Consider the following 20,895-nt stretch of genomic DNA (forward strand, 5'->3'; position numbering starts at 1 on the left):
TCCACTTCTGGAACGTGCTGCTAAACCTATTGCTTTACTGAAATAATGTGTATTTTTGCAAGTTTAATTCTATTTGCTGATTTATTTTAAGTTGAATCATTTTGTCCATCCTTTTCTTCCAAACTAAAATTGTTAGGCTGCTATATCTATAGATTACTATGTGTTACTATTTTAATATGTTGTACTCCATCTTGGGTAAATTTCTTATTCAAAATGGCAGATAATACAATCCAAATAAATCCATAAATAAATGCAATATCTTAAAAATGTAAGAGTTGAATAAAAACAGTACGGGACTAAAATAATTCATACAGACCAAGCTCAGCAACATAAACCATTATCCTCAGCCCTGACTCACTCATTGACAAGCCAGGTCCAAAAACCAAACCTGGGTTCTATTCGTTTAACATTGATATCTAGTGAATGCTCCCAAAATGTTTCCCAAACCAGTTAAAATGCTATTGTTTCAAGATATAGAATTACTTCAAAAACTGAAATTTGAAGTTGGACCAAAATAAATGTTTGGCTATTTAGGTACTTAGTAACGATTCAATTCCTTCATTATAATCACATGTTCCTAACACATACCATTTTTCTGTTCATTTTACACATGATTCCATGTTTCAAATTCCTTCTGCTTCAGGGATTGAGAAAGTTCTTGCAAACATCTACTGTCGCTATTGTATGCTTGAACAGAAGCTCACTGTTGCTTAGAAGTACGTTTTTTAAAGAAAGGAGCATTGCAATGAGAATTTAAATTATGTATTATCCACTCATGCTTGTTTATTACTACATTTTCTATAATCAGTTGTGCTCTCTGAAGTCTCATTTGATGTCCTTATGTCTCAATTGGCTAACTCTGGCAAATCTTTCATAAAACCCCTCCTATGAATCTTCATGCAACTAGTGGCTTGATTGCACATTTCATTCATAAATCCTGATTTGCACAGGCGCCACAATGGGGTGGGCCACAGAAATGGCCCCACCAAATTTGAACAAGGCAAGCCATGAGTAAAAAAGAGACTCTCTATTGGCTTCCAGTTCAAGAAGTTAGCAAGAAGCTCATATAAAATAAATTCATTGCCTAGGAGGTGGTTGCAGCAGTTAGTGTAACTGGGTTTAAAAAAGGTTTGGATAAGTTCCTAGAGGAAAAATCCATAAACTGCTATTAATTAATAAGCAATAGTAGCTTGAGATTTGTTTGGGAACTTGCCAGGTGACTTGGATTGGCCACTGTTGGAAACAGGATGCTGGGCTTGATGGACCCTTGGTCTGACCCAGTATGGCATATCTTAAGAGTAAATGATTTTTTATTGAGCATAACAAAGAAGAACACACACCTCGACAAGAGTATCCGCTTCCCAGTATGGCATATCTTAACGTTTCATGTTCACTACTAAATTAAAAAACTCGACTCTGGCCTACAAGCTATCAAAGGAAGTGCAATGCTATTCCTGAACAGCCCACTCTGTTCACTATCTCAAACCCAGTTAACTGTGCCACATCTCAAGGAAACATGCCTCACATGAACCAGAGAGAGGACCTTCCAAGGAACATCTCCCACTTTATAGAAATTTTCTACCAAACATCAGACAAACCCCAGACCTGCTAACTTTCCGCCACTTACTGAAAACCTGTCTCTTTCAAACAGCATAGAACCTGTAGTCACAAGCAGAACTATGATTCTACTCGCTACAAACTCATGGCAGTCACTTGCACCATTCTCCCCAATACTCACTGGAAGAACAAGAAATGTATATAATTGTTGCTGCTGTGCTATCACAACCCCGTGCATCTTACAACCTACTGACATTAGGATTATGGCCTATTTTCACACATGTAAGACAGACTGTAATTCAACTCCTGTAACACACTTTGAACTCTTTGGTTGGAAAAGCGTGAAACAAATAATTGATGATGCAAATAGAAGGCAACCCCTTCCTCAACTCCCTTCTGCCTATCTGATGCAGAGGCATGCTCTGCGCCTCCCCTGCAATCCTTCCCGTTCTGTGCAACTTACTTGCAGCAGACATTATTAGATTGGTAACGTCTGCTATGAGCAAGCTGCACATAAAGGAGAATCACCATGTGCAGAACATACTGTGCTACTGCTGCTACCACCACAGCCATCAGACCTGCTCAATGCTCCTGCAGCAGTGCTTTTCTGAGATCCAGGAGAATCACATCTGTTGCCACCAGCACTCTTCTTTTTTTTTTTGCAATTTAATAATTATTAACAGGATGTTAAGAAAAACAGCAAACATCTGTAAGTTCTAATACAGAAAAAATAATAGTAATAAACCCTTTTTGTTATAAATCACATACTGAAAAACTAATATAATAAATGAGCAAGCACATATAAACCATCTCCTGTGTTTACTTTTCCCCTCCCCCACCCTCCAGCACAGACACAGCTTATATCCACGAGATCTTAAATGCCTTTTACACCCCCCCAAAAGTAATGATACCCTTTCCTAACCCCTCCCCATCCCGCACCTTTCTATACCCACCTCCCCAAACTATCTTATCCCCCAAAGAGCTTCTGTTATTTGCATGTGATATATTCATATAAAGCCACTAAAATGCTCTGTCTTAGGCTGATTCCAAAGCTTACTTCCATGAATTTTCACATTTTTGGAGAGTGTAATATATATATATGCAGTGAGTCTCCCCATATTAAACACTCTGGCTAATCTCAGTTGGACATTCACCTTTGACGGAACCTCAGCCTTATGCCACCATGATGATAATTTGCATCTAGCAGCAATAATTATATGCAGTATCAAACATCTCACTCTCTCATCTAAATCCTTAATTTCCATGGTCACCAATAGCAATTTAGGGTTTTTCCCCCAACTAATACACCCCTATCTTTGGGCACTACCACAATAAGTGATAAAAAAAATAACCCCTTCCTCCACTTCCACACCAACATAGATCTGAAACTGAAAGAAACATTTTATTTCACTTAGCTGGAGTCACATACTCTCTATAAAGAATCTTATAGCCATTCTCCACAATTAGACAAAACTGAGCTCCTCCCCATTGACTGAAAACCCAGATGCCATAGTGCATCCTCCATTGAGGTTCCAAAATCCTTTTCCCAGGCCAAACATGTTTACTTTATAAACCAAATCCCCCACAAAAAGTGGAATAAATTTTTGAGATGGTCTTGGAAATCCCACCAGCTCTATCACAACAGACCTCAAATGGCGTCTTATTTTTCACCAGCACTCTTCTGCTTCAGTGGCTGTGGTCCCTCCAATATCTCCCTGCTCCATAATGGAGACATACAGGTGAGCCAGATGCTGGGCAGAGGATGGGGAGGAGAGCTGGTTAGCAGGGGATGGGGCCTGGAGGACTGCACGAGGAGAAGTGGGGCAGGGGGAAGAAAGCAGGTGTGGGGACAGGGAAAAAAAAAAAGGAAGCGAGTTGCTGAAGGAGAGGAGGGGGCTGGGAGCAGAAGGAAAGAAAGACTGAAGGCAGGAAGAAAGAAGAGGGGGCCTGAGGGGAGAAAAGACAAGTCCAACTTCTTTTTTTTGGGAGGGGGGATATATTAATTTGGGCCGCTGAGCCTTCGTCATTTTTCCTGTGGGCGGTACGATGGGGCTGTCAAGCCTTTTTTGATTTTTTTTTGGGGGGGGGGGGGGGGGAAGGAGAAGGATGCTAGGTTGGGGATGTTGACGTTCCAGCATTATTCTTATGTATGTAGAGTGAGGGTTATATGTAATCTAACAGCCCTCACTACTGAGAACAACAATGGCTGGGATCTGGCTTAGTATAGGAGGAAATGCTTCTCTCTTCCAGGTGCTCCAGTATTGCACTGCATGCACAATTTGGCTTCTTGGGGTTATTTCAGTTTCCGTCTGTGTATTTCTGTTTCTTTTTATTTATATCAATTTTGAAAATTATACAAACAAAATGAACTTTTAATTAGAAGTCATGCAATGACAAGATAAGAATTTAAAGAATATCCATCCCAAACCTACATGAACCTTCCAATGCAATCCTCCATCCACAATTAATGAAGGAACCAAGCAGAAGTCCAAGTAAACAGCTATACAAACAATAAGAATTATTGACATACACGGCTGCAGGTTTCAAATTTTCAGGATAAGCAGCAGCAGTTAGCAAAATTGCTAAAGGTTGATCCTATGTATGTCGTTCATTAATAAACTGTGCAAGCTGAGCAGGGTGATAGAAAACATTTAACCCCCATTAACTTAATTACACATTTGCATGGAAAATTAATCCAAAATAAGTCCCCCAACTGCAATACTCCAGGGTCTCATCAACAAAATCTTTTCCCTCTTGTTTTGGGTTAATTTTGCCACATCTCGAAACCACAAGACTCATGTTGAAAAATAAAATGTCTCTCTTCTGAAAGAAATGTCTCAATAAATAATCTTTGTCTGAGTCTAGAAGCAAGTTGACAATGAGAGTAGAAGAAACCATTTTTTCCTCACCTGATCTTTCAACAAAAGCCCCATCTGATATGCTTTTCAATATATATCAGTCTCCACTCTGTAAGCTGTTAGTTAGCTGGCTTGGGTCTGTGTTATAGAATATATGCAGATGACATTAAATTTTTTTTCCGGTTCATGCGTCCTGGCCCACTATTATCAAACTTACTGTAATATATTTTTCCACAATTAAACAATGGCTTTTTCATAATAAATTGCATTTAAATGTGAATAAGACAGAGGTGTTAATTCTATGCAGGAATTTCAAATCAGACTCGCCATCTGAATTTCATTTAGATGACTACACAATTCCAATTTTGCAATATACTTGAAATCTTAGTGTGATAATTATCAATGAAGTGGCATATTCATCATGTCTCTAAATTGTCCTTGTTCAAAGTATGCATGCTTCAACAATTAAAACCTTTTTTTTACCTGCCAAGAACTTTCATTCTATTCCTCAAACATTAGTCATCTCTATACTCAATTACCGTAATTCTCTTTATATGCCAGATTCAACACTAAGGTTGCTACAGATTATACAGATTGCTGCTGCTTGGGTATTTACTACCAGTATAAGAAAACATATTACTGCCATCTTAAAATCCTTTCATTGGTTGCCAATCCAATGATGGGTGAAACACAAGGTCTGTATGTTGATTTACAAAGAAATTAAAACTCTGCATTCATTGTTGGGGTGGGTGGAGGTCTGTAGATGCAGAGTATACAGTTACAGAACTGGAGATGCAGGGTTTAATTGTGTTTGCCTTGTGCCAACCACAACAAGAATAAACCTCATTCATAAGCCTGGAAGAGAGAAGCATTTCCTCCTATACTAATCCCAGCAGAGTATGATTTCAATCTTTCAAATTAACTTCTAATGCTATTCTTAATATTTGTATTGTGCCAATTTCTTACTGAAACTTGTACGGTACTGTAATGGAATGGCCCTTCTACCCTTCCTTACTTTTTGCAGGACCAGGCTAGAGGCTTGGTCTGCCTTAAACCCCATGAAGGGAGAGAGCTTTGTGGGAGAGAACCTGCTAGGCAGAATAAGAGGTGGAGCACAACTGGGATCAGGAGGCCCTGCATCTCCAGGAGAAGCAAGCTCCTGAATCCTCTCTGGTAGAAGCTAAGGTGCTAGAGGTAAGCAGTCTACTGTTGTATGTGCTGACTGATATTAATAATAAAGCTAAAATCTTTAAGAAGTAAAACTGGAGTCCTGTTGAAGTATGTCTCCAGTCTAAAACCTACTCAGCTATCCCACATATGGTGCCAATTCAGGGATTTCTGCTCTACGCAACTGCCCAGAGAGAATCCCAAATCGCCACGAGAGGAGAAGAAAAAGAAAGGTGTTGTGTGTGATTCCTGTCAAACAGTTTGAGGCAGAAGCAGTGCTGCTGGCTATACACAGAGCACTGAGGACTTTAAAGGACTGAGGCTAAAGGAGAAGTAACAAAGGGAAAAGCAGAATTTTTTTCTTTAATGCAGATAGTTGCATCTTGGGACCTGAAGGGAAATAGCTGTAAAACTGATTGCAAGTAAGGAGAGAAGCTCCGCTTGCCTAAGTCAAGGAAATCAAGTGAGTCATTTGCTGGACAAGCAAGGTTTTTCTTTTTAAACCTTTTCCTCTGAGGAAAAAAGGAAACATATGTTGCAGTGTGGGTATTTGAACAGGGCATGGCCCCTACAGAAAGTGCTGCTGCTAGAGAAGCTGAGTATTTGAACAGAGCTTACCTCTTCAGAAGCAAGCCAGTTTCTTTGCACTAATACTCAAGAAAGCCAGCTACTCTGCTCTAGGGAAAGCATGACTGAGCAAGAAATGCAAGCTCTGGAAGGACAGAGTCAATTTCAAGAGTGGGCCTTAAGAAACCAGACTACCTGTGCAATTCCCTGGAAAGAGGAAGAAGAAAGCGGTGTGCTCCTAACTGCCTGCCTGAACTAAAGAAGGAAAGGGTTCACTGAAGGTGGAAGCAAAGGAAGGAGAGCAGTCATATGAATGACATTACTGGTGCTTTACCCTTCAGAGGGATAAAAGTGCAGAGGAGATCAGAACAGCAAACGTGGTGGTGCCAGAGCAGAACCTGTGGATGGGGGTGACAGGAAAACCTGGCATGAAGCCACTGAAAACAGCTGAAACAGGTGGCAGAAGAAAAGCCTGAGTTGCAAGGACTAATGGAATGGCCTTACTATCCTTCCTTAATTTGTGTGGGACCAGGAGAGTGCAAGAAAAGAGAAGAGAACTCAGGTGAATGAACTTGCAATGACTGACTGAGATGCAAGAGAGCTCATGGTGGAGCTTTACAGTCTGGCCTGAAAGAGACATCACATGCTGCCCTGAAGGAGGCAGTATAGTGTGAGCTGCTGGAAGCAACACAGACTGGCCTAAGGATGACAGTGTGCAGGAGCCACATTCCTGGATGGAATAAATGATAGCTTTATGGAGCAATTGGTTCAGGAACCGACGAGAGAGGGAGCAATTTTAGATCTAATTCTCAGTGGAGCACAGGACTTGGTGAGAGAGGTAACGGTGGTGGGGCCGCTTGGCAATAGTGATCATAATATGATCAATTTGATTTAATGACTGGAAGAGGAAACAGTGTGCAAATCCAAGGCTCTCGTGCTAAACTTTCAAAAGGGAAACTTTGATAAAATGAGAAAAATTGTTAGAAAAAAACTGAAAGGAGCAGCTACGAAAGTAAAAAATGTCCAAGAGGCGTGGTCATTGTTAAAAAATAACCATTTAGAAGCACAGTCCAGATGTATTCCACACATTAAGAAAGGTGGAAAGAAGGCAAAACGATTACCGACATGGTTAAAAGGGGAGTGAAAGAAGCTATTTTAGAGCCAAAAGATCTTCATTCAAAATTGGAAGAAGGATCCAACAGAAGAAAATAGGATAAAGCATAAACATTGGCAAGTTAAATGTAAAGACATTGATAAGACAGGCTAAGAGAGAATTTGAAAAGAAGTTGGCTGTAGAGGCAAAACTCACAGTAAAAAACTTTTTAAAAATATATCCGAAGCAGAAAGCCTGTGAGGGAGTCAGTTGGACCGTTAGATGATCAAGGGGTTTAAAGGGGCACTTAGAGAAGAATAAGGCCATTGTGGAAAGATTAAATGATTTCTTTGCTTCGGTGTTTACTGAAGAGGATGTTGGGGAGGTACCCGTACTGGAAGAAGGTTTTCATGGGTAATTATTCAGATGGACTGAATCAAATCACGGTGAACCTAGAAGAATGTGGTAGGCCTGATAGACAAACTGAAGAGTAGAAATCACCTGGACCGGATGGTATACACCCCAGAGTTCTGAAGGAACTAGAAAATGAAATTTCAGACCTATTAGTAAAAATTTGTAACTTATCATTAAAATTATCCATTCTACCTGAAGACTGGAGGATAGCAAATGTAACCCCAATATTTAAAAAGGGCTCCAGGAGCGATCCGGAAAACTACAGACCGGTTAGCCTGACTTCAGTGCCAGGAAAAATAGTGGAAAGTGTTCTAAACATCAAAATCATAGAACATATAGAAAGACATGGTTTAATGGAACAAAGTCAGCATGGCTTTACCCAGGGCAAGACTTGCCTCACAAATCTGCTTCACTTTTTTGAAGGAGTTAATAAACATGTGGATAAAGGTGAACTGGTAGATATAGTATACTTGGATTTTCAGAAGGCGTTTGACAAAGTTCCTCATGAGAGGCTTCTAGGAAAAGTAAAAAGTCATGGGATAGGTGGTGATGTCCTTTCATGGACAAACTGGCTAAAAGACAGGAAACAGAGAGTAGGATTAAATGGACATTTTTCTCAGTGGAAGGGAGTGGGCAGTGGAGTGCCTCAGGGATCTGTATTGGGACCCTTACTTTTCAATATATTTATAAATGATCTGGAAAGAAATACGACGAGTGAGATAATCAAATTTGCAGATGATACAAAATTGTTCAGAGTAGTTAAATCACAAGCAGATTGTGATAAATTGCAGGAAGACCTTGTGAGACTGGAAAATTGGGCATCAAAATGGCAGATGAAATTTAATGTGGATAAGTGCAAGGTGATGCATATAGGGAAAAATAACCCATGCTATAGTTTCACAATGTTAGGTTCCATATTAGGTGCTACAACCAAAGAAAGAGATCTAGGCATCATAGTGGATAACACATTGAAATTGTTGGTTCAGTGTGCTGCGGCAGTCAAAAAAGCAAACAGAATGTGGAGAATTATTAGAAAGGGAATGGTGAATAAAACGGAAAATGTCATAATGCCTCTGTATCGCTCCATGGTGAGACCGCACCTTGAATACTGTGTACAATTCTGGTCGCCGCATCTCAAAAAAGATATAATTGCGATGGAGAAGGTACAGAGAAGGGCTACCAAAATGATAAGTGGAATGAAACAGCTCCCCTATGAGGAAAGACTAAAGAGGTTAGGACTTTTCAGCTTGGAGAAGAGACAGCTGAGGGGGGATATGATAGAGATGTTTAAAATCATGAGAGGTCTAGAACGGGTAGATGTGAATCTGTTATTTACTCTTTCGGATAATAGAAAGACTAGGGGGCACTCCATGAAGTTAGCATGTGGCACATTTAAAACTAATCGGAGAAAGTTCTTTTTTACTCAACACATAATTAAACTCTGGAATTTGTTGGCAGAGGATGTGGTTAGTGCAGTTAGTATAGCTGTATTTAAAAAAGGATTGGATAAGTTCTTGGAGGAGAAGGCCATTACCTGCTATTATTTAAGTTGACTTAGAAAATAGCCACTACTATTACTAGCAACATGGAATAGACTTAGTTTTTGGGCACTTGCCAGGTTCTTATAGCCTGGATTGGCCACTAGGGATGTGAATCGTTTTAGGATGATTAAAATTATCGTCCGATAATTTTAATATCGTCTTAAACCGTTATGGAACACAATACAATAGAGATTCTAACGATTTATCGTTATAAATCGTTAGAATCGTGAGCCGGCACACTAAAACCCCCTAAAACCCACCCCCGACCCTTTAAATTAAATCCCCCACCCTCCCGAACCCCCCCCAAATGAGTTAAATAACCTGCGGGTCCAGCGGTGGACCGGAACGGCAGCGGTCCGGAACGGGCTCCTGCTCCTGAATCTTGTTGTCTTCAGCCGGCGCCATTTTCCAAAATGGCGCCGAAAAATGGCGGCGGCCATAGACGAACACGATTGGACGGCAGGAGGTCCTTCCGGACCCCCGCTGGACTTTTGGCAAGTCTCGTGGGGGTCAGGAGGCCCCCCACAAGCTGGCCAAAAGTTCCTGGAGGTCCAGCGGGGGTCAGGGAGCGATTTCCCGCCGCGAATCGTTTTCGTACGGAAAATGGCGCCGGCAGGAGATCGACTGCAGGAGGTCGTTCAGCGAGGCGCCGGAACCCTCGCTGAACGACCTCCTGCAGTCGATCTCCTGCCGGCGCCATTTTCCGTACGAAAACGATTCGCGGCGGGAAATCGCTCCCTGACCCCCGCTGGACCTCCAGGAACTTTTGGCCAGCTTGTGGGGGGCCTCCTGACCCCCACGAGACTTGCCAAAAGTCCAGCGGGGGTCCGGAAGGACCTCCTGCCGTCCAATCGTGTTCGTCTATGGCCGCCGCCATTTTTTCGGCGCCATTTGGAAAATGGCGCCGGCTGAAGACAAGATTCAGGAGCAGGAGCCCGTTCCGGACCGCTGCCGTTCCGGACCGCCGCTGGACCCGCAGGTTATTTAACTCATTTGGGGGGGGGTTCGGGAGGGTGGGGGATTTAATTTAAAGGGTCGGGGGTGGGTTTTAGGGGGTTTTAATGTGCCGGTTTTGCGATTTTTAGATTTTTAGATTTTTCACGATTTTTCACGATATTTTACCCCCCCAAACGGCAACAATACGATTCCCTCCCCCTCCCAGCCGAAATCGATCGTTAAGACGATCGAGGACACGATTCACATCCCTATTGGCCACTGTTGGAAACAGGATGCTGGGTTTGATGGACACTTGGTCTGACCCAGTATGGCATGTTCTTATGTATAATATATAGAGGCAATATACTGAAGTGAACTTGAAAGTTCTTTTTAATCAGTCAAGTAGTGTCCACACAATTAGAACTATTTCTGTATCTTTAGGCCACATTCTCTTGGTTTCTAATTACATTATTTAGTATTTGATGATCTTTTCTCTTTCCATATATTGTACTGAATAATTGCTTAGTACTAACACTTCTATTAATAATGCTGTTTTTGAGGTCCATATTCAGAAGTTATCCAGCTAAATGAATATTTGGTCCCTTAGTCAACTAGATTTTAATTGGCAAAGTTGGGGTGTTCAGGAGGTGTGATTGGAAGGAGTTGAGTTAGCAGGCTACACTATCTGGCTAACTCCAATATTAAGAATTAGCCAGCTATTGTCTGGTAGGACCAAACAGCTATCCTAAACTTGGCTGGAAAAAGGAGTTGAGTAGTAGCCTAGTTGTTAGAGCAGCAGGCTATGAATCAGGGAAGCCAGGGTTCAAATCCTACTGTGATCTTGGGTAAGTCACTTCATCCTCCATTGCATCAGGTACAAACACAGATCATGAGCCCTCTAGGGACAAGGAAATAAATACCTATTGGTCCTGAATGCAATCCACTTTGAAGTGGCTGAAAAGCAGAATATAAATACAACCAAAAAAAATAGTTAGCCAGCTGCATTATTGAATATACCTCCAACATTAGCTGGATTAATTCTGGCTAATTCTGCTTTCTAGAGAGTGACTGAATATGGAATTCTGTTTTCTTCAACTTTACTACTATATTTGGCTTTCTAGCATCAAGCTTTTTATAGGCTGGACTGGAATAATTATATTCTATGATTTACATGAAGAATGTATGTAAGAAATTACATTAACTGTAAAAGTAAAGTAAAAAAATTGGCAGTGGAAGCTGGGGAGCTTAGTTGATTTTGCTTGCTTCCTCCAATGAAAAAGGCATTCTGCTGCTCCTTCCCTTGGTATTAAATTACATCCTTGTTGGGTTGTGCCTCATGTTTTAGAATGTTCAATAATCATTATGCTTAATAAAATGTTCTATAAATTAATGAATGTTTGTTCATGCAATCTCTATCTAAAAGCTCCTACATTTTCATTGGTGCATTCTGTCTTGAAAGATGCTTTCTTTTTCTTACAATTCTCGGAATATACAGCCTGCCTATTCATGCTAAGATTCCTTATATTGCTTGAAATCTCCATAGATGCTCCAAAATCTCATGGTCATGTTACATATCTTGCTATGCAACTGTTCCCAGCCTCTTGATCAACGAAAACTTCATTTAACGACTTCCACACTGAACACAGTTATATTTAAACATAAATCGTTAAATAATTTCTTGCTCCCAAATCTTATTGGGATCATAGAAACACATTCCACTTAAATTCTGCATTCATGCTGTTTAGATTCATTATATCAAGATGAAAAATTAATCCTTGCTCCATGCAGTTCAAATTTCTTGAACTCCACCTCGCCAATCCTGTTATATATGATCTAAGCAACATAAATAATGTGTGGCAAACAATGCATATTAGCAACAGACTTTTTTTTTATTGTGAACACAGTCACATTAGTGGTACATGTTTAGAGGCAAAATAATATGTGGTGTAAGTACAAGGACAGGTTTTCAGAGTTTAATCAAGATTGGATAAATCTGTTTGGACAAACTGGGATATCGGTTTTCAGCATGGTGAGCAAAGTAAGGCTTATATTCTGGCTTATGGTTTCATTATTTTTTTGAGTTTTTTAATTTACCATTTTAAGTAGGCAATTTTATGTACTATTTATATTTTGATGTGATTTTATGTATTTGATATTGTTGTAAACCGGTATGATTCTACCAGAATATCTGTATAAGAAATTGAATAAATAGATAAATTAGTCAAATATATATGATGGACCAACTTCAAATTTCAGTTTTTTTAAGTAAAGTTCTTATGTTCTAATGCTGCAGCATGAATTAATAGCCTTTTAGGTGAATTGGGAAACATCCTGTGGGTATTCAGAAGACATCATGGTGCTAAGATATAACTCTTTGAGGACTCCCCTTTCACATTCCCAGTAGGACACTTAGCCATCAGGCCAGCAAAACACTGGTTATCTTAAAGTAAAAAAAACAAACAAAAATAAAAAAACAAAAACCCCACACACACTCACATATATAAATAATTAAAATGTATGATGAAGAATGCTTGATCTTTTTCTGCCTTGCACCTATAAATAATATGCTCTTCTATTTTATTATTCTGAGTGCAGCTTCCTACCTGCCTTATGAATACAGGAAAATTCCAGAACTTCAATATGAAATGCACAAATTAATTAAGGCTTCACATACTCTTAATATAACAGTCTGGTTTACCCCTAGACCTTCAGTTAGGTGACCATCATGAAAGTACAAGGCCAAATGAAACCTTACATTTTACGGATGTGAAATGTATTTACATTTCCTAAATTCTTATTTATCAAACATTTTTAGATGAATGATAAAAAGACTGCTCTTGGCATTATATTTGGTCTCATCTTCATATAACTCATTTATTATGCAACTTAATGTAACCATCAAATTGCTTGGTTCTTTAAAAAAAGAAAGATATCCCGTTTTCTAGAGAGGGTCCAGAGACATTTGGTAGACGTAGAATGGATATTACACCACTATACTACATACAGAAAAGAAACAGAAATTGGGTTTGTTTATTCATGCATTAGCAAATAATGTTGGAAAACATATTGAAAGGCTCATAATCAGACTGTTGCACAGGTTTTTACTTAGAGAGCTTTGAAAGGATTCAGTATAGAAAGTTTATTTTTTGGTTTTTTTTTCCCACTGGGCAGTTTCTTCCTGTTCCTCTTGGCTCCCAGAAGAATTGAAACCAAACTTTCCAGACTATGGCACCATAAGCCTTCATTTACAACTATTCAGGGTTTTTCCCTATTTCTTCTCTCTCCTCCTGCTCATCCATCCCCTAAACACAGCAACAATCCTTGCCCTGGGACCGCAGATCATGGCTCCCTCTGGAACCTAGGTGGTGTGCCCTCTTTGGTGCTTCAAATGCTATCTCTTTGGCATCCTCAGACTGAGGAGCAGAAGCTGTGCATAGGAATCTGGCACAGGTTTCCCGATTGACAGAAAGCAGTACTACCACTGCCTGTCTCTGTACACAAAGGTTCAAAATCTGTATCATTAAAATCTCACCTCAAGAATAGTTCAAGTTGTGCATACAGGAATCTAAGTAGAGATCTACGAGCTATAATTTCAGCATGACAGTCATTTAAAGCAAGGCCACGGTCACTCATATACTCCCCATTAATACATTTTGTCCCTGTGGAAACGCAGATCACTTGAGCATCCTTCACATCTATACCTAAAAAGGAAAAATAGCAGAGTTTAGAAATGAAACATATATTCTAATTCATCTCATGTGCTGAAAATTAATCTTGGCTTTTGGCACATTACTTTCTTTTAAAGAACAAGCCTTTTATTTCAAATATAAAACAAATTCATGTCTGAAAGTATGATGCTTTAGTTCCCAATCCCAAGTTTCCCTATACTGCTCCAAAATTTAACTTCACCCTGTTCTGAAAGAGCCTCTAAGAGAAAGTGTAGGCCAATTTTCTAATTCACGCATGGCCGGATTTACTTCTTGGGCACCCTAGGCATAGGAGCAGAGTACTGGTTCCCATTAGAGGAGTCAGTGGGGGTGGGGAGAGGGGTTTATTCCTCTGAAACTACACCATGATGGAAGTGCTGCCCCCTTCTGGGCAGTCATCATTCAACCTGTGCAACAGTATCCTGTTGCATATCCTCCCTTGAAGGCGAATGGACGGACCGAGAGCAATTCTACTTTACAGTGTTTGGAGTACGGTTGCATTGCCAGTCCTGTGCCTTTAAGGGCACAGATCTGAAAAAATGCCACCGCTCAAGGTTGAAGTGATGCTTGAGAGAAAGTGCCTCCAGGACAGCTGCCTACTCTGCTTAGTGGGAAAATTCAACCCGAGTTCATACAACCATTAATATCTGCTGAGAGCAAGTTTTTCCACACTATTCTATTAACAAGCTAAAAAAGCTGGTTCTGGAGCAATTACTAAGGGGTTAAAGGACAAAAGGTTAATCACAATTATGCAGTTCAATATCTGATAAAATGCAGAGGTAAAAACTGTGATGGCGCATTCATGATGTGTATAATTCACTACAAGGAATTGCATTGAGACAAGTGGCTAATTTTTGGTACCAGTCAGACAAAATCAATAACTATCACCCAAGTTCACATTTAAACAGATAACTCAATGCTCAACGGCTCTAAAATTATTGTAGTGATCCACTGAGCAATGCAGATATTTATTTTTTTTTTAGTTCTTTTTAACTCCAGGCTGTAAAGTTTTAAAGTAGTGATTCAATTTGTCCATCAGTGGCAGGACAGAAATTGCCTTATAACAGGTGCTCATTTGTATTTTTGTTGAAATATCCAATGCGGAACTGTTAAAGTGTTCCTCTTATTGAAGATGGAGAATAACAAACATTTCTGAAGTAAGGCCAACTGGTCTCCTGCTCACTTCTTACATGATTATTCACTTTCAATGGCCCATCTACATATTTTGTTAACACGTGTCTCCTATGACCATGATAAATTGCATGCCAGTGGACCAATTAGGAGAGGAGGAAGAACATAAGAGAGTATGCAGAATGTTGACTATGGGTCTGGCATCTATCCTACTGAAATTTACTTTAGGTCAACCCAGAGGCTCAAAGTCAGTGATATGCACTATTGTGCAGAGGACCTGGGCTTGATTTCCTGGGGCTGGTTGGGGCTAGGGATGCTGTGGAGACGGTGTTGGCAGCCCATGAAGGGGAAGGAGTCCCAGTTAACACACAGTGGCAACACTTGGTGGTTTATGATTGTACAGTTCCAGAAAGAGCCACTGGTACCGGACTGCTGCCTAAGGACTGTCACTGCAATGAATGGATTAAGTGAGCTGGGGGGGAGGAGGGATGAAATAGGGGGACAAAATCCCTGGGTAGTCGTAAATGAAGGCTTGTGTTACCAGATCCCAGTCCCAACTGAGTGGTAAGTCCAAAGGAGGAAGAGAAAACTGCTAGGTCCAAAAAGAAATAAAAGAAAACAACCTCAGATAAGGGTAAGCTAATAATAGTGCAGAAGTTAAAAAGCACTCCACATCCATGCATGCATATGATTTGTTCTCCCTTGCTAAAGTAACTGAATGTGATCCAATTACTTTTAACAAATAAATAACAATAGGTACTTTGAAATGTATAAAGCAGCACCACATTTAAGAAAGCTTTCCTGATGGTTTAACACAGATACAGGTTTCCAAAGTGTCAAACTTTTATGGTATGGTCTTGCCTGACCTACTTCATTTTTTTTTTACCTATTATGTCTTGTCTAAAAAAAATGATCTTGTAAGTATAATAAAATATAGTTGATTCTGCAAAGGTATGAATACACAATGGTCAGTCTTTGGAAAATGAAGCAGAGAAAAGTAAGAACTTACTGTACATTCAAAAATGATTACATGTGTGGTGAGCAGGGATGCTATAATTATGTGTGGGGGTGTGGAAAAATAATTTTGGGAGGTAATTCGTTGTTTAATTAATACTGTTTAATTAATTAATACTGAAATTGTGCTGTCCCCTCAATTATGCTTGTTAAATCATTAGGATGACATAACTGTCAAAATCAGACAAAGGGTTAACTTCTCATCTAGTACAGGTCGCTCGTCTGATGATTGCCTATTTCTGGAAATCCTCATCACAAATTTTTGTATGGCAAAATAAAGTGGTAGATTTGGCTGTGCTAGAACGTATTACCTTTGCCTTAAAGAGCAAACAAACAATATGAAGCCACATGGGGGGACGTTTTGGAAATGGCACACTCAGAATTAGAATATCAGACTATATAGGGCCTCATTTTCCAAGCACTTTACCGCGTGCGATAAATTCGCAAATCGCGTTAACAGCTGTTAACGCGATTTGCGAATGCAAATTAGTCATTTGGTATTCAGGGGGCGGAGTTGGGGCAGAGCATATGTAAAGCGGGAACCTGTGAATCGTGTGCGGCGAAACAGCCGCAGTGTTAGCGCGGCTGCTAACTACAACTCCAACCTCGCGTTATGGACTGCATTACAGGCCTGAAAAGGATTACCGCCATCCGAGAGAGAGAGAGAGAGAGAGAGAGAGAGAGAGAGAGAGAGAGAGAGAGAGAGAGAGAGAGAGAGAGCGCCTTACTATAGTGCCTATGCCCTACATAGGTATTTTAACCCCTATGGGAGGGCCACCTACTAACTCGGGGTGGGGATTAGGTATGAGCGTCGGGGGTTGGGGGCCACTTTCGCATTCCACATGAGACCTACGGACTGAACAGTGGTCTCTAGTGCAGATTTGCTGGCCGTCGGAGTGAGGACGCTCACTCCAAGCGGAGATTTGGCCAACATTCTCTCCACCTAGCATGTTGTTGCCCAGGTAGAGTGTCCATCAAGCTAGGTAGAGAGAACGTTGCCCAAACCACTTCTTGGAGTGAGCGTCCTCACTCCGACGGCCAGCAAATCTGCACTAGAGACCACTGTTCAGTCCGTAGGTCTCATGTGGAATGCGAAAGTGGCCCCCAACCCCCGACGCTCATACCTAATCCCCACCCCGAGTTAGTAGGTGGCCCTCCCATAGGGGTTAAAATACCTATGTAGGGCATAGGCACTATAGTAAGGCGCTCTCTCTCTCTCTCTCTCTCTCTCTCTCTCTCTCTCTCTCTCTCTCTCTCTCTCTCTCTCTCTCTCTCTCTCTCTCTCTCTCTCTCTCTCTCTCTCTCCCTCCCTCCCTCCCTCCCTCCCTCAGGAGCAGGCTGTCTGGGACTATCGAAATATCGTGCACCGCGATAAAAGAAACCGGCAATTATTGTGCACAGCGATAAAAGACTGAAAGAATCATCGGGCAGTGGGAAAACATCGCGTGCGGCGCTAATGTTTTCGCGAATGGCGAAAACATCGCCGCACACGATGTTTCCCCACTGCACGAAAGAAGCCTCATTTGCATTGGTAACGCCCCCTAATGCGTTACCAATGCGATATTGGAAAATAAGGCCCATAGTGAGACTAATTTGTGGAAAATATTGTAATATAGTTTTTCACCTTTGTCTTATGAAGTGTGGTATATGCACATGTTTTTGTTTGTTATGCTTATTAGGTATATATATATATCTTTGTATATGATGATGTAATGTTGCCTCATGTCCTGTATCTTCTGGAAAATACAAAGTTAAAAAAAAAAAGATTTAATGCAGTCTGGGGGATGTCTGCATGATGGATACACTAAAGAAACCTACAACTTACCAGCAGTTTGATGTTTTGGTGGAAGTTGGATGGGGGGGGGGGGGGGGTGAGTAAAGTTTAAGTAATGGAAGGTACCTGAAGCAATCAACCCTTAGTTAGACAAGTTCTGATAGAACCCAGTTTATGGGACAATACGAATCTTATCAATATAAGATGCATCCATGGAGAAGTAAGAGCTTACTTTACCGTATGAGTGGAACTGAAGAAAGGCTTTTTAAAACTGGCTTTTGATACCTGAATTTTATGAGTTATGCAGTTAAATGTGGATTTTTTAATATTTGGGGCACTTATCCAGCTAAATTTTAGCCAGATAAGTCATTAGCCATCTAAAATCTAACTGGTTGAAAAAGAGATGTTCTGGGGTGAGGCCAAGTTATCTGGTTACCTTAACTGATTTTCAGCTTATCCGGCTAAGTTTTAAAATAATAAGTGTGTGGGCCTGTCAGCCTGATTTCCAGTCCCCCCACTCAATGTCGAAAAAAAATGTGCACTGCTGGGCCAAGGTTCCTCCTACTCCCTCAAATACTTCCAAGTTCCATTGAAAAGGAAAAACTGACTGGGTTGCTGCCAGCTTCCCCCACCCCATCCCCAGTTAGGCAACCTCTAAAAATCAAAGCCTCTCCTCTTCCTCCTCTCAGCCCCAAGCAAGGTGGCTCTTCAGTAACCATGACAGACAAACCTGAAGATGGGTTCGTAGAAGTGGTCATGGAGATTTTCCCTTTTTGGAAAGAGAACAGTGAAAGGCCTATTATTAAAAATAATTGTCTGAAGGAAAAAGAGTAAGAAAGAACAACCTTTGTCAGCGCCCTACTTTCAAGTACAAAATGGTTGATTATAAAGAGTGAACTGGATGAACAGAGAAAAGAAGGGGAAAAAAAATGTTGGTATGCGAGGCGTTCATAGGAACATAAGAGAGTTATTGGAGTTAGCCTATTAAAAGTTGTATTTAGAGGGAACAAGCAGATAGGCTCTTTCAGACCAAAAATTCACAAACACGTAGAAAAATTCTATACGTCCTGTCCAGTCTCAATTTGTGATCCCAAGCTCCTCTAATTTTCCATTCCATCACTAAGGTACCTTTCACAAAGCTTAGCCCTAAATATAATTGGTCCCCTAGACAAGTGTGCCTAGACAGGCTAGGTCTAGAATATTACAAAATTTTGCAGTTTGCCCTGTTTTTTCTCATGATAACATTTTACAACTCCATACTTTCTTCAGAAATGAATCAGTCTCTGATTATAGTTCTACCAAAAAAGGGTAAAGATCCCGCTGATGTCAAATCCTATAGACCAATCTCCCTGACAAAAGTAGATCTGAAGCTTCTGGCATTAGTAAGTTTGTATTAATGCAGTGCTCCCTTGGTTGGTTGCAGATGACCAGATAAGCTTTGTTCAGGCAGACACGGGGTCAAAAATGTTCTAAGAATGATAGCAGCTTTATCTCAAGACAGAATCAAATACAAAACTTTATGTTTAATACACAAAGCCATTCATGCCGAACATGTTGATTGGATGAACGCAGTCATACGCATTCACACACCACAACGAAACTTACGTTCAGCCAACAAAGGTTTTTTTTATCAATTCCCTCTGTTGCGTTGGCTAAACTCACATAGGTCAGAGAAAGAGCTGTTTCAATAGCTGGGCCAAAGTTATGGAACACCTTACCTGTTGAGCTAAGACTCCAGAAAGATTTGAAATTATTCAAAAAAGATTTGAAAATGTGGCTTTTTGAACAGGCGTTCGGAACAGTTGCTAGCCAGTGATTATATTTTTTTGAATTATTTTGTTTATGATTTGCATTTTTTTCTTTTTACGCTATTGATCATTAAATAATTTTATCATTAATTTAATGGGTAATCATATTGTTTATTAATAATTTATTCTTTTAAATTCTTGATTGTTTTAATTTTGTTAGTAGAATAAGTGTAATTTTTCTTATAAAATTATGATTGTATTTTTGCTTTTACAAAAACTGTAAACCGTTGTGAAGGTTAACACCAAACATCAGTATATAAAACTTGCAAAATAAATAAATAAATAAATAGCCAAACTCTTATTTTAAGTCTTGATGTTGAAAAGGCATTTGATTTGCTATATTGGGATTATTAATACAAACATTGCAAAAAAATCCTACTACGCTAATAAAATTTCTAACGCAAATGGTAACCCTAATACAACATTTAATATTGTAAAATCTCTAACAACTCAAAATGTGCACTCCATTACCCATGATTCTGTATCCTGCAATAAAATTGCCAACTATTTTAAGACTAGACTAAAGTTACAGATTTATTTATTTATTTATTTATTTATTTAACACTTTTCTATACCGACCTTCATGGTAGAGACCATATCAGATCGGTTTACATCGAATTGGGGAACTGAACCAAGAACAGTAACCAAAAACAATAGGTTGAGCATGAAAAAACAATATATATATTCAATAGATATATCCAATGAGTTTGCAAAATTACCTTTACCCTCTTATAATAACATTGAGTCTAATTACACTTGATCTGAATTTACTCCAGTTTCCGAAAATACCATTCAAACTATCATAAGGAAACAAAACCCCTCTAATTCACCAGACAATCCATGTTCTGGAGCCTTCTTTAAAGCATTAGGTCCCTATGCTAGCAATTTTCTAAGCTTATTAGTTAATCAATCTCTAGAAACAGGACATTTTCCACACTGCCTTAAAAAAACTTCAATTCTACCTATCATAAAGAATAAATCAAAGGATCCATATGATCTTAGTAATCTCAGACCCATTGCTACTTTAACATCTTTAGCAAAACTCATCGAGTCAGAAGTTTTATTTCAACTCTCCGACTATCTATCTGAACATGACATCCTACATGCGAATCAACACGGGATCCGTAAAGGATACTCTACTGAAACCCTTCTGTTAACTTCCTTTGATACTATATTTCGAGCTTTTGACTCTTACACAGACTATATCATTGTCTTCTTAAATATTTCCACAGCCTTTGACACTGTCGATCATCAGATCCTCATTCCCATACTTAAATCCATAGGCATCTCAAGCACAGTTTTACAGTGGTTTGCTTCATTTCTTTCAG

At 39.9% G+C, this 20,895-nt stretch overlaps 1 protein-coding gene across 6 annotated transcripts in view; it reads right to left on the reverse strand.

Moving 5' to 3' along the window:
- ADARB1 (adenosine deaminase RNA specific B1) overlaps window positions 1-20,895 on the reverse strand; it is a 502,731-nt gene that overhangs the window by 57,011 nt on the left and 424,825 nt on the right. For all 6 annotated transcript variants that reach the window (XM_029606158.1, XM_029606159.1, XM_029606160.1 and 3 more), the window contains one exon: window positions 13,666-13,834. In XM_029606158.1, coding sequence (XP_029462018.1) covers window positions 13,666-13,834 — 169 coding nt within the window. The remainder of the gene's footprint in view (window positions 1-13,665; window positions 13,835-20,895) is intronic.

The sequence above is a fragment of the Rhinatrema bivittatum genome, chromosome 6 (assembly GCF_901001135.1).
Source record: "Rhinatrema bivittatum chromosome 6, aRhiBiv1.1, whole genome shotgun sequence".
In the NCBI taxonomy this organism is placed as follows: domain Eukaryota; kingdom Metazoa; phylum Chordata; class Amphibia; order Gymnophiona; family Rhinatrematidae; genus Rhinatrema; species Rhinatrema bivittatum.